We start from the raw sequence: 15524 nt of genomic DNA on the forward strand, positions 1-15524 counted from the left end.
CCAAGGGGGACTGGGATCCACCCCTTCCCCCCTCTATGGAGAATCTGAACATATTTAACCATGTGAACATTTTGAGTTGTTAAAGCGTCAAAATTCATCCTTATCCTCCATAACTTACACCGACCCTATTGGTCAGCTCTAGCTATGAGCTGATTATGACCGTTTGTTTAAATTAAAGAAATACCCACCTGTGGTTCATCATTTATGTAAAAACTAAGCTGCCGTCTGTCCAAGTCTAGAAGTATGCCAACAGTAGATCCTGAGGTTATTCCACCGTCACTACGATCCGCGTGTACATTGCAATGCATAAACCAAGAACGCTGATGGTCTACGTACATGGACCAGCCCTTGTCATCTTTTCCTATAATAGTAATTGAATTTTAAATGGCATTTTCATATAGGAAACTCCATAAACCTTTCAAATAATAAATTGCTTAATCAATCTCTTCTTGGAAACACACCAAATTTTGCCGGCTTGTAGAGAAGATTCTGTTCTTCCGAAGAAGACTCGAATTAGTCTCCCATTTTTTTTGTCTTTGATCAAATTATAGAAAAGGAATTTCCTACTCAAATGCTACTTTAAAAATAGTCATAGTAGAATAGAAAAACATCTAGATCTTCAGACGTGTCAAAAGCTACACACTTTTCAGCTGTTTTATGCTAGCTCACATTGACCCGAAAAATGTATAAACAATTAAGGTTCACTTTTTTGCATTTACAGTTGTATTTCTTTAGAAGACACAATACTTTTGTTTTGTAATCTGACGGTGATAGCAAACGAAGTAGTCAACTCCTTTAGCGTGATAAATAAAAAAAAACAAGTTTTTTAAACTGAAAGTAAGGAGCGACATTAAAACTTAAAACAAACAGAAATTACTCCGTATATGAAAGGGGCTGTCCCCTCCTCAACGCTTCGCTCTTTACGCTAAAGTTTTTTATTGTTTAAAAAAATAAAGTTGTGAGACAGAGTCAAACTTTAGGGTAAAGAGTGAGGCGTTGAGGAGGGGACAGCACCTTTCATATACGGAATATTTTCTGTTCGTTTTAAGCTTTAATGTCGCTCCTTACTTTCAGTTTAAAAAACTTGTTTTTTTTTATTTAATTTCTGATCGTTTTTTAAGTTAATGCAGCTTTTATTTTGGCTCACCGTCTTTGAATAAGTAAAAAAAATTGCATAAAAATTTTACTTTTCTTTTGCTAAATGGATGTCTCTAAATTTGGTTATGACGTAATTTACAAAATAACTTACGTAACGAACATCTATATTCGTATATTTTTCTTCTGGCAAAAAATACAAAGTTGCAGATTTTTGCAGATATGAGCTTGAAACCTATGTAATAGGGTTTTCTGATACGCTGAATCTGAAGGTGTCGTTTTCATTAAAATTGTTTCATTTGTAGTGAATGTTTCCCCCCTCGTTAAAAAATCAAGTAAATTTTTTCAGGTTTGTAACCTTTGATGATTAATACTAAACTTAATACAATCTATATACTTAGAATCAGCATTATAAACCCATTCTTTTGGTACGCTTATTGACGTCAAAATTCCGTTTTTTAAAGTATTGATTACTATTGCGCCTTATCGCTTGTTTTTTTTATTGTTTTTTTTTTATTACGTATACATTATTATGTATGTGATGGGGTTCAGCCATTTTTCAAAAACATGTACTTTAAGTTAAAATTTAAAAAAAATTTTGATTAACAAAAACCTGAATCACGAAGGCCGTTTAATTAGAATAGATAGCTCTTTTGAAAGCACTAAAAAAAACTGTAGCGTAAAGAGCGAGGCATTGACTTGGGGAGAACCCCCTCACATAAGTTATAATTTCTGTTCGTTTTAAGTTCTAATGTTGCTTCTTACTTTCAGTTGAAAAAACTTGTTTTTTTTATTTATTTAATTTCTGATCGTTTTTTAAATAATGCTTGGAAATCCGGCGCCGCCTTCATAGAAATGTCCCTTACCCCAAAGAAACCTCCTCCAAGGAAATATTATCCAGAGTAACTCCCTCCTCTAGCCCCCCCCCCCCTCCAGAAAAAAATCCTTCCTGAAAATGTCAGTATACTTCCCAATAACCAATAAATAATGCTGGCAAGTCCGGCGCCCCCTTCATGGCAATTTCACTTCCCCCATGAAAACTTCCTTCTTGGACAGAACCTCCAACATAACCCCCAACCCCCCCCCCATTACCAGAAAAAAAAACCTCCTGAAAACTTCTGCATACTTCCCAATAACCAATACTATATGTTAACATTGGGTAAAGTTCATAACTTTTAGCCCTCCCCCTGGGGACTTCGGGGGATTAAGTCATCCTAAAAGACATATTTACCATATTTTCGACCATGCTGAACAAAATGGCTATCTCAAAATTTTTATCGGGTGACTTTGGGAAAAAAAATAAGCGTGGGAGGGGGCCTGGTTGCCCTCCATTTTTCTTGGTCACTTAAAAAGGGCACTAAAACTTTTAATTTCCGTTCCAATGAGCCCTCCCACGATATTCTAGGACCACTGGGTCGATACGATCACCCCTGGAAAAAAAAAAAAAAAAAAAAAAAACACGCATCCGTGTTCTTTGTTCTGGCAAAAAATGCAAAATTCCACATTTTTGTAGATAGCAGCTTGAAACCTCTACAGTAGGGTTCTCTAATACGCTGAATATGATGGTGTGATTTTCATTAAGGTTCTATAACTTTTAGGGGGTCTTTCCCCCTTTTTTGAAAATCAGCCAAATTTTCTCAGGCGCGTAACTTTTGATGGGTAGGACTAAACTTGATGAAAGTTATATATTTGAATTCAGCATTGAAATTTGATTCTTTTGATGTATCTATTGGTATCAAAAACCCGTTGTCTAGAGTTTCGGTTACCATTGAGCCGGGTCGCTCCTTACTTTCAGTTCGTTACCACGAACTGTTTGATAAAAGTGGGACACATAGGCAATAAGATTCCGCACTGATGGTAAAATGTTTGCCTCTCAGATGAAACTCTAATTGCAACTGCAGATTCCAAACCCTATGAGAATATTGAATCCGGTAGAAATTCAAAAGCAAATTATGCAAATTGCTCGCTTCCAATTTTCATATTCAATATGCCAAACTCTTAAAAGGAACAAGAATTTTCATCTCGCAAGCCAGCTGGGATCAAAGTTGACAAACATCAACTTTTGATTGTATGCGAAAATTCGCAGTATATGCAATAAAATTTTCAAACAAAGTTGTACAGGATTAACCAGTTGAGTTATTATCAGCATCAATGACAATTACATGCAGACTCTACTTAATTACCCTCTGTAAACCCATTTTCTGGGATTATATAAAGCAGAAAAACCATAGTGTGCCATCTAAAGAGATATGCAGTAGAGACTTGGGCGACACTTATTCGTCCCCCCCCCCTTTTTTTACCTGTCAAACAACCCTGTATTCTTTTAGCGATTTAAATGCCATGGGTTTTTCTTTTAACACTTTTATTTAAATTCGTCTGTTTAGGTCCAAGAGGACCAAAGAAGATCAAATATTTGATAAAGATAAAATACCTGTTTATATGTCTTATGATACTCATTGTTTTGGAGGAAAAGTAGGGGGGGGGTCTCAGCGTGAAGAATTAAAAACAATAATCATTAATATGAAGTGTGGAAGATAAAAACCGATTACAAGATTTACTAATGACAAAGAAATAAGACAAAATATCTGAAAAACCATAAAAAACACAAATTTCGGAATGCAATAAGAAGCTAAATATTTCTCCTTCTTGCTACTCGAGAAAACAATTTTGTGAAGACTAAATTTTGTAAACCACGTGACATTCATAATATAAACTTCCTTCTTGAATCATTTTAAAATATATATTGACCCTCCCCCCCCCATCAGCCACACGCTTTAAGTTTTAGCCTTTCAATTCAATAATTTTCTGGGGAGCACAGAAAAATTACTTTGTAGTATGTACCTACACTTTTTTTTATTACAAAAAGTAAATTAATAAACTTCGACCTATACCCATTTAAAATAAAATTTATGGTTGAACAAACTTCTGTCATAAAACTTTTGATGGCAACTGGCCTTGACACAGTGGCAAAATAGTTATTTCGGGACTTCATAGAGTCGGAGCATTTAAAGTTCCATTATTTTTTCAGCCCGTCCAGTTACCGTTCAACGATAAATTTCAGTTTCTTTGCCCCTGGTTTTAGAGAATATAGTCCCGCCTCCTCTTTCCGATTCTTTCGCTGCTCTTCAGAAAGATAGTGTCATATCTAGAACCCTTATGTGCTGAATTTCAGCGCATTGGCCTTGTGATTTGGGTTACAACAGCCACTTCTTTTTCAATTGTTGTTCTGCTCTTAAATGAAGTACTATTAAACGACATTATCTAGTACCATTATTTTTGAACAATTTTGTTTTCCAGTTTCGTGATTATTCTGCTATGCAGTATCACTTTGCATTCCTTAGCGGTGAAATATTATATATTTCTTATAGAAATGCATATCTTTTCTTTAAGACTTGAATAAATTTCTTTAGACTTCAATACCATCGTTGTCTTGTTAGAATCTCTTTGCGGTCCTTCGACTAATCTTTATGGGTGAATTGCTTGACTTTTAGCCTTGTCTAGATAACCCTTTTCCAAACGAGCTTTTGTTTGATAAAAAAGGACAAAGTTCTTCAATGATAAGTAAAGAGCGAATTTAAAACTTAAAACACAAATTAGCTAATATAAGATGTCAAACCTAAGACAGGCAGAAATTAGTACGAACAAACTCAGTTTCGCTTTGGTTTTTCTTTTTTTTTATGACCCCCTCCCCCTCTCCATCGGGTCTAAAACTACTTTAATTTTCCGACCGAATAGCTTGAAAAAAAGCTAAGTAAAATTAGACAAATGAAGATTGTTCGACGATGCTTATGAACTAAACATGAAATTACAGTTGTTCCGTAATTTTTATGTATTTTACGCTAATATATCAGCCTTGAGTATCGTTGCGCGTTTAGGTAGAATTAAACATTATCCTTCTCAATTATAGGTGGAAGCACATAGAAGTTCTGATGGTTATTACCCAAGCCACCCTTTAAGCCCCCCCCCCCTCCCAAAATACACGTCTTTACTTGTATTCCATTTCCATTGAATTATTTCACATATTGCGATTATTTATATGTAGTTGCCCGTCAGAAAACAAAAGTGAGCCATTTTTCACCCCCCTCCCCCTTGACACCTACTTAATTACAAGTGAGATAATGGCCTAGACCTCCCCCATCAAATAATTCAGTGGCAGCCCTTAGTACGAATGATTTTATTCAGTGACTAAATTCGTACAGATTATTTCACTAATCTACAAAATACAGCACATAAGTATATCACGAATACAGCTACAAAATACAATCTACTAAATAGCACAAAAAGGGTAAAAACTTATACAATATCCAGTCTCTTTGTTCGGTTCAAGTATGCTAGAACGGCATACCGAACCCTCTTTAATAGACCAAATGCAATTGATATTAAAAATATCAGAGTAAGAGAACTCTTGTAATTTAAATTGCATTTCGGTTCTTTCATTTTCAAAAAGTTTACACTAAAAAATATTATGATATAAAGTATCTGCATCACCACAATCACAAGCGGAACAATTACTTTTATTAATCCTATATAAAAATGAATTTAATTTACAGTGAACTGTAACAATTTGTGTCAGTTTATATCAAATTTTCACTCTTGGCTAACAATTGAGAAGTGCCTGAGTTTTCAAACACATTTGGTCCTCAGTTTTATAGATTATGAGCAAGCGTTGGATTCTGTTCATAGAAGAGCTTCAGTAAAAGTTTTATCTTTATATGGTATACCAGACAAATACATTAAAGTGATTAGTGCTATGTTCGAGAATAACACTGCTACGGTTAAGGTAGGAAATAAGGTTAGCAGCTGATTTCGTATTAAATCAGGAGTTAAGCACGGCTGTGCTCTATCTCCATTTATATGGATTATTTTGATGGACTTTGTCTTAAGGAACACAAGAAAGGCAATGGGAAACCACGGAATCAAATCGGGAGATCAAAATGTCCTAAACTTTTGTAATACTGGCAGTATGCTGATTTTTTGTAGTTATGCGAGTAAAAAAGTGGAACTCGTAGAGATTTTGCAAAAACAGAGGGCTAAGATACGTTTGGAAATTTAGATGAGGTAGACTAAGTCGCTAGGACTAGGACTAATTGAAAATGAAAAGATGACGTTGGGTAACGAAAAGATTGATCAGGTGGGCAGCTTCACTTACCTTGGGAGTATTATTAGTAATGACGGTTGGAGCAGAGAAGATGTCAAAAGTAGAATAGCCAAGGCTCAGAGTATTTTTTCACACTTAAAAAAAGTTTGTAAGAATAGGCAGAAAATCCTACTAACCAAGATTACAACATTGGAAGCTACATTGATAACGGTGGTCAAACATGGCTCTGAAGCATGGACGCTCCGAAAAGCGGATGAAGATTTGCTAGATGTTTTCCAGAGAAATTGCTTAAGGATTTTTCTGGGTACCCGGCTGACTGACCGTATTTCGAACAATAGGCTATATCAAAAATGTGGTGCAATACCACTCTATAAGGCAATAATGTAAGAAAGGTTGAGATCGCTAAGGCACATTGTGCGGATGAAGGATGACAGATTGCCGAAGATTGTTCTTTTCGGCCAACCGTCTAGGGCTAAACGGAAAGCAGGTCGTCCTCGTCTAGGGTGGGAGGATGTCATAAAGAAAGATTTAAAGGAAATGGGAACTTCGTGAACGGGTGTAAAAAGGGAGGCTTTGAATAGATTGGGGTGGAGGAGGAGCGTGCGTAGCTGTGTTGGCCTCAGGCGGCTTGGTGCTGCGGTGAGTTGTTAGTAGTAGTAGTAGTAGTAGTCTGTGGAATTTCTCTTTTCTTCGTAAAGATATTAGCTTCGCATTTATTAACATCAAATTTTTATTTATTTTTATATCCTCAGATTTATAGCCCTTAGTATACCAAAACTTTCAGCAGATAACTGTATGGTTAATTTGTCGAGTATTTGTATTTTTAGGGAGTGAGACAAATACAAAATGCTTACTTATTCTGCATATAAGCTGTGATATTGTATACATTTATCACGTCTCTTCTATTAACAAAATTTTTAAATATCTAAGTCTCGAAAGAGCAAGATCCATGTATCTATAATCTATTGCACTTACTAAAGAGATAGTAGTAACAATAAGTGGATTATATCTAATTCCTTTGAGTAATTCGTGGACTGTGGTCGTGTCAAGAAGACATCATTATTGTTTCTTTTTTTCTTCTATACAAGAAAGTGAAAGAAAGCTTGGCTTGGCAATGGATCACAAAACAAAGATCAAATTTGCCCTTTGATGAGGTTTTCGTACAATACATTCATGAAAGGATACCTTATACATATTCGCACTACAAATCTAATATGAAATACCCTTGGCTCCTTCCCTTCTTGTTTACTGAAAATTCTCCAGGTTTTTCCGTTGCTAAGACATAGTAATTGTACAAACCTTAACAAAAGATAATATTGATTATTAAAAATAGGTGCCTGTTATAATGCTCCCTGCTTGAACGAATTTTAAATAAAATCTCCAATATAGGCATGGGAATTAATTTTAATCTTCAGGATAAGCTCCTTACTGGTCAAAGGCGTATCGAGAATTTGTGTCCAGAGGGGTAGAGTATATTTTTCTCTTTTTTTTGGGGGGGGGGGTTCAAAAAGCATACCCACCCCTGGATATGGCCTTGTTACTGGTATTACAAATTCTGAAAGTTAGCCTCAATTGGCAAGCAATAGAAAAAATATGTTATATTTATTCATAAATTTACTTCTTTCTTTCTAAGGTTCTTCTACTTATTCAGGATTTATGCTATTATCGTCTTTAATTTACAACTAAAGATTGTAAGATTGTAAAAGCTGTTTACAAATTTATTTGTCTTCATTTCCATGTATGGATATCTTTCAATTCACTTTCAGTTATTAATTTTGCCGTGTCAGAGCTGAATTTCATAGCATCTCCTGTCACTCAGTACATTCCACCCGTTTAACTGATGTTCGAATGTTTAAATTTGCCAACTAATCCCCCATGCAATTATAGGGTTTTTTCCGACGACAACAAAAAACTGTCAGCTAGAAACTTTCCCAACAATAGTGCTTCCGCCGTCCAACTAAAAACTGTTAGCTAACATCGTTAGATAATATCTTTAATAAATCGAATGCATGTTGAAGAAAATTGTTGGACAATTTAAAGCAAAATATTTCTGTTGGCTAATAATTCTGTTTCCGTCGTCCAATCAAATGCTTGTTGGCTAATATCGTTAGCAAACGATTGGACGGCAGAAAACCCCCTTATGGATGCAGCGGGTCCACCTTAGTTCTTTTCCATATTATTTGAAAAAAACTACGTTTTCTAAAGAGTTAAAGAGGCTGAGTTACAAGGTCGAACCTTAAAACGTACAGGGATTAGGAGGCACAGTTGGGGGGCTACCACCCCCAAACCTTCCGCTTTCGCAGCCTTTAAATATAAAAAAATTTCTTTAAACTGAAAGTAAGGAGCGACATTAAAACTTAAAACGAACAGAAATTATTCCGTATATGAAAGAGGCTGTGCCCTCCTCAACGCCTCGCTCTTTACGCTAAAGTTTTTATTGTTTAAAAAAAGAGTTGTGAGAAAGTCAAACTTTAGCGTAAAGAGCGAGGCGTTGAGGAGGGCACAGCCTCTTTCATATACGGAATAATTTCTGTTCGTTTTAAGTTTTAATGTCGCTCCTTACTTTCAGTTTAAAGAAATTTTTTTTTATATTTAAAGGCTGCGAAAGCGGGGTTTGGGGTGGTAGCCCCCCAACTGTGCCTCCTAATCCCTGTACGTTTTAAGGTTCGACCTTGTAACTCAGCCTCTTTAACTCTTTAGAAAACGTAGTTTTTTTCAAATAATTTCTGCACGTTTTTGTACAGTTTATTACTTATTATTGCTTGACTAACTGTTAGCTGATCGTGTCAGGAGTTAAAGTTGGGGGGCTGCCGCCCCCAAACCCCCCGCTCTTGAACATTCTTGTGTTAAGGCTTTTAATTCCTGAATACTCAAATCACGTCGTACAGGGTGCCTCCTAATCCCTGTACGTTTTAAGGTTCGAACTTGTGACTCAGCCTCTTTAACAGCCCCCCAACTGTGCCTCCTAATCCCTGTACGTTTTAAGGGTCGACCTTGTAACTCAGCCTCTTTAACTCTTTAGAAAACGTAATTTTTTTCAAATAATTTAAAAAAGAAACTGAGTTTCTTTTCAAAGTATATAAAAAAGTTGCTCTGATGGTGAATCGAACCCGAGTTTTCCGCATGACAGTCTGAAGTCTTAGCCGCTGGACTATACAAACACAATAGTACTTGTTGTTTAGCACATAGAAGGTCTTTTCGACGCAAGCAAATTCCCAAAAATCTTGATATGTGGTTTTTGGAAAACAGGGAAGGAGTGATCAGATTGAGCTGAAATTTCGACGATAAGCTCCCAGGCCCCAGGAAAGCTTATCCTCTAAATTTCAGCCCGATCAGACAACGTTAAAGGGGGGTTGTGGAGGGAAAAATTAACATGGGCTAATATAGGAAAACGAGGTTTTTCGTAAATGTAAATTCGGGGGATAATTTTTTCGGTCTGAAAATATCAAAAGGCCCTAACAGGTCGAATTCTGCTTCGAATGAGTCCTCATTCAACCGGATCCGTTGCCAACTGTGGCCGGTAGGCGTGGCTAAGAAAAAAAAAAAGAGATGACTTTTAAGTGGCTATATTTGGTTTTTTGAAAACAGGGAAGGAGTGATCGGATTGAGCTGAAATTTCGAGGATAAGCTCCCGGGCCCTAGGAAAGCTTAACCTCTAAATTTCAGCCCAATCGGACAACGTTAACGGGGGGCTGTGGTGGGAGGGTCCAAACTTCCGGCCCAGTTTACCCCATGAAGATAAAGTTGGAGGAGGATGAAATTTTGCAAGTTTCTCAGTTTGAGCTTGGGCTACAAAATGCAATTACCGCCGTCTCTCTGCGACCCCTAGGACCTGAAATCGCTTAACATTGTGGTGGGTCGCCTCTTTATAGAGGCACAAGTGTGCCTCCTTGATCACGTGTGGCTCTAGTTTGAGTCCATAGATATACGCATAGAAACAAAAGAAAATTTTTACAGAATCAAAGGCATACAGATATTGGATCCATAGTTTCCGGAACGGGAGTGTAAAAGAGTTTATCTAAAAAGACAGTTAAACCCATAAAAATCGTGCTACAAGACCCAAATTTTCAAAAGTTATCCCAGGGACTCTCAGTAAAATACTAGGAGAGGGGACTTTCTCTACCTCTTCTATGTTTAGTTATGTCTATCCGAAAGTGCATTTTACGCTTCACATTTGTGCCTTAAGAAATTTTGACACTTCACACAAATTTTTCCACTGGGGGTCCCTGGGATAAATCTTAGGGAAAATTCTCCTTAATTTCTTTGCAGATGTGACTATAATTTCCCTTTTTGAAATAGAAGAAGGGAATAGAACAAAGAAAGAGACGATTAAGAGAAAACTTTTGCTGAATCAGTCTTGTTCCTGAACTCCATCCTAAAGGCAGCATAAAATTGTCGGATTACCTAGCATCATGTTCCTTGAGACGTCGATTCTAGCAACTCCAAAAGCGGGGTCTGCCGATCCCTCGTATTTCTCAATTTTGTATTCCCAGTAGTGAACTCCTCTAGAAAATCCCAAAGAACCAAGAATGACTTTATGTTCAAAACTATCCACCATAGCTGTTAGGAGATCCTCCGAAAGCTTGATTTCTGGTAGTATATCTGCAGGTTCGTATGTAAACCATGCAACTAAAATATAGAAAATAATTAAATTTAAATTGTTGTAAAAGATTCATTAGGGTTTCACGTTTTATTTTTTTTAGTAACAGGACAGACATTTTCAATTAGTTAGAATACATTCAGTACAGAACTAAATTTCAGATAGTACAAGTTTAAATAATAAGAATTAGAATATTGTCAAAATTAGAAGCCGAACAGAATTAAAGTGAGTCCTGTTTGAGCACCACTTTCAAGGAGCACCACTTGCACCTGTGCAGGAGGTGGGGGCAAATAATTTTTAAGCATCTTGCGAAATCTGACACTTCTAAAAGGAGTGTAATTTTTGGCCTAGTACCTGAACTGGTTTTTACGTTCAAAAATTCTTTCCTGATATTTTTCTATTCATCGTTCGACAAGTCCTAATAGCATCCCCTCTCCACGCTTTAGGATTGAATGTTACGCAATAAGAGATCTTAGTCTTAATCCCCTTATTTAGCATTCATAGATGCAACTAATTCCGTTGAACTTGCTGGACCTCTTATTAACCGTTCTTGTTTATATCATAACAGTAGAATTATGTATTTATTTTCACTGATTACATTCTAGGATTAAAATATTGTTTTTATTTCAATCAAGATCAATACCCCTGGGATTTAAAAAATCATTTTCAATTTTTGAATTGTACTCATCTCATTGATTATTTTCATTTATATTAACTTAGCAGACAAGTTAAAAGGATTTAAATTTTGTCTTACGAAGAGCAAATATAAATAAACTCAGAGCTATTATAGATCATTTTATTTAACGCGTTTTGCGCAGAAAAATCACATTCTACAAACAACATTAAGAAATATCGATCAAACAAAGAGATTTACCAAACTGAACTGTCGAACCCCAACCCGGGAAAATCTACAATCCAAATCCTCAATCTTTTTTGGAACTATGTCGTCAAATTCACAATCTAGAGTATGAGCTTACTATCCCGATTGTCAATGGAAAAGCCTTTTCATGATCTGGATTTTCAGTGAAACGGCATATTTCAGATTTATAATTCTGTTTTTGAAGTGTACAACCTGGTTTGTTAGGGGATTAAATAAAAAAACATGTTTTTTAAACTGAAAGTAAGGAGCGACATTAAGACTTAAAACGAACAGAAATTATTCCGCATATGAAAGGGGCTGTCCCCTCCTCAACGCCTCGCTCTTTACGCTAAAGTTTTTTATTGTTTAAAAAAATAAAGCTGTGAGACAGAGTCACACTTTAGCGTAAAGAGCAAGGCGTTGAGGAGGGGACAGCCCCTTTCATATACGGAATAATTTCTGTTCGCTTTAATTTTTAATGTCGCTCCTTACTTTCAGTTAAAAAAATTTGTTTTTTTTATTTAATTTCTGATCGTTTTTTAGTTAATGCATCTTTTATTTTGGCTCAGCGTCATTGAATAAGTAAGCAACATTTGCATAAAAATTTTACTTTTCTTTTGCTAAATGGCAGTCTCTAAATTTGGTTCTGACGTAATTTACAATTAACTTACGTAACGAACTTCTATATTCGTATATTTTGCTTCTGGCAAAAAATACAAAGTTGCATATTTTTACAGATATGAGTATGAAACATCCTCTATTGTGATTTCTGATACGCTCAATCTGACAGTGTGATTCTCTCTAAAATTCCTTTTCTTTTAAGGGATATTTCCCCTATCCTTAAGAAACAATATATATTTTATGGGGCTGCTATCCTTTGATGAATAATGCTAAACTTAATAAAATTCATATATTTAAAATCAGCATTATAAGCCCATTTTTTTTATACATTTATTGACATCTAAGTTCCGTTTTTAAAGTTTCGATTACTATTGAGCCGTATCGCTTGTTTTTTTTTTATTGTTTTTTTTTTATTACGTATATGTTATTACGTATATGACGGGGTTCTCCCCTTATTCAATACCACGCTCTTTACGTTAAAAGTTAAAAAAAAATTCAATTCACAATCCCCTGAATCACAAAGGCCGTTTAATTAGAATAGATAGCTTTTTGAAAGCACTAAAAAAAAACTGTAGCGTAAAGAGCGAGGTATTGACTTGGGGGAGAACCCCCTCATATACGTAATAATTTCTGTTCTTTTTAAGTTCTAATGTTGATTCTTACTTTCAGCTGAAAAAAACTTGTTTTTTTAAAATTTAATTTATTATCGTTTTTTAAATGATGCTTGGAAATCCAGCACCCCCTTCATAGAAATGTCCCTTACCCCAAAGAAACATCCTCCATGAAAATATTCTCCCGAGTAGCCCCCTCCTCCATCCCCCCCCACCAGAAAGAAATTCTTCCTGAAAATGTCTGTATACTTCCCAATAACCAATACAATATGTAAGCAGTGGGCAAAGTTCATAACTTGCAGCCCTTCCCCTGGGAACTGTGGGTGATTAAGTCATCCTAAAAAACATATTTATAAGATTGTCGACTATGCTGAACAAAATGGCTATTAAAAATTTCAATTGGGTGACTGAGAAAAAAATGAGCGTGGGAGGGGGCCTAGTTGCCCTCCTTTTTTGTCACTTAAAAAGGGCACTAGAAATTTTAATTTACGTTCCAATGAGCCCTCCTACGATATTCTAGGAGCACTGGGTCAATACGATTACCCCTGGGGAAAAGAAAAAAAAAAAAACAAAAAAAAAACAAAAAAAAACGCATCCGTGATCTTTCTTCTGGCGAAAAATGCAAAAGTACGTATTTTTGTAAATAGGTGCTTGAAACCTCTACATTAGGGTTTTCTAGTACGCTGAATATGATGGTGTGAATTTCATTAAGGTTCTATAACTTTTAGGGAGTCTTTCCCTCTTTTTTTTAAAATCAGCCAAATTTTCTCAGGTGCGTAACTTTTGATGGGTAAGATTAAACTTGATGAAACTTATATATTTGAAATCAGAATTAAAATTTGATTCTTTTGATTTATCTACTGGTACCAAAATTCCGTGTTATAGAGTTTCGGTTACCATTGAGCCGGTCGCTCCTTACTTACAGTTCGTTACCACGAACTGTTTGAAAAGTCCTTTAGCAAACACAAATAACATTTTAAGGATATGGAATCCCAAACATTAGCAATTCTACAGACCAAAAAGTACGGGTCTTACATGGAGTATTTCGCTAGTTATTAGAAATATCTCCAGCTTACTGTTGGGCAACAAATATGTATGACGATAAACCTTTTTTTTTTATAATCATTAGTTCATTGAGGTAGTTCTATCAAATCTAAAATATATGCATTTCGTTAGTAATTGCGTGAAGTTTTTTGTGTTCTTCTTTTTGTGTGTGTGTGTGTGTGTGTGTGTAAGATAAAGCTTTTCCATTAAGAAGTAAGATAAATTATCGAACCGGTTGTACCCCTAAGCCTGAAAAGTGCGTTCCAACAAGCCATATTTTCGTTAATGACTATTTCAATTACGTAGCAATAAACAAACAGTTTAATGTCTATTTAACTGCCATAGGAGGTACGCTTGGGAAGTTTAAGACATATGGCACCACTGTTGAGGAGGAGTAAATACGGCTGCCTGCTAGCATGGAAGTGAGGACTAAGTGTGTTATTATTATGCGTTGAAACAAAATTGGGAAACCTCCTTCGAAAATTTATCAGCTTATAAAAACAGCTTTCGGGGATAAATTTCTGACCTGATCAAACATTTTTATCCGGTTTAACATATTCAAGGATGGCTACGAGTCAGCAAAGGATGGCCACAGATCGACCGTCTCTGCGCATTAAAAATGACGAAAGCAGTGTGAAATTTCACGACTTATTGCGCTCAGGCCCTGATGTTACACTTGGGGATATGATTAGAGACCTGGATTTTTGCAGTTAATTCAACTTTAGCTTACGATTTGAAATTCACAGAGTGTGCGCAAAATTTACTCTTAAACCGCTGTAATGTGAGCAGATGTAACACCAACTTAAAGTGTGCCAAGAACTGTTCAATCGAACCAAAATAGTAGCAGAATTTTTAACTAGAGTGGTAACAAGTGATTAATGGGTTTTGGGTACAATGCCGAAACAAAGGCCCAGTCTTCCCTAAAGAAGAGAGCAGATTCACCACGGTCAAAGAAAGTGCGACACAGTCGCTTGAATGTGAAGACAATACAGGTGGTTTTCTTTGATTCTACAGTCTCAGGTATCATGAGTTCACTCCCTAAAGGTTATACAGTCAACTGGGAATACTGAAAATGATTTTTTGAAAGTTTGAGCAAAAAACATTTCGTGTAAAAGGCCTGCCCTCGGGAAACAGAAAACATAATCCTTCACCCATAGACGTATTATTAAAAATTATAATTCAATGCCTTCACCGCGAAAACAGACCCACACACTCTGCGTTCTCTATCCAGGAATTTTGGGTCAAATTCGACATTACTACACTTCCGCAACCGCGTGTGTCTTTGATTGACTATTGAATTCTACCTGCTTCCTAAATCAAAATCGTCACTGAGAGGGAAGAGATTGGATTCAATTGAGAACATCCAAGCAAATACAAAGAGAGTTCTTCGCACCTTTACGGAAGAATGATTCCAGAACTGGAAACACCATTAGAATACGTATGTTCATTCAGCGTGGGAATACTTTGAAGGAGATTCACCGCAATAACCTATAATTACTGCCGTTATAAGTCGATTCTTAAAACTCTCCCATCAAACCTCATGTCCAATAGTCGGTTAAGATAGGTCTTGTTTGGTTATGATTTTGGAGCCCTTTC

The 15524-nt window shown here is 36.0% G+C and overlaps 1 protein-coding gene across 1 annotated transcript in view; it reads right to left on the minus strand.

Annotated features, from left to right (window-relative positions):
* Trim9 (E3 ubiquitin-protein ligase Trim9) overlaps positions 1-15524 on the minus strand; it is a 237798-nt gene that overhangs the window by 23460 nt on the left and 198814 nt on the right. The window contains exons 8-9 of the mRNA XM_089108206.1: positions 10598-10822; positions 189-361 (exon numbers count right to left, since the gene is read on the minus strand). Of these exons, the coding sequence (XP_088964332.1) occupies positions 189-361; positions 10598-10822 (398 nt within the window). The remainder of the gene's footprint in view (positions 1-188; positions 362-10597; positions 10823-15524) is intronic.

The sequence above is a fragment of the Artemia sp. Qi Xiang Cuo genome, chromosome 1 (genome assembly GCF_049724085.1).
Source record: "Artemia sp. Qi Xiang Cuo chromosome 1, ASM4972408v1, whole genome shotgun sequence".
In the NCBI taxonomy this organism is placed as follows: Eukaryota; Metazoa; Arthropoda; class Branchiopoda; order Anostraca; family Artemiidae; genus Artemia; species Artemia sp. Qi Xiang Cuo.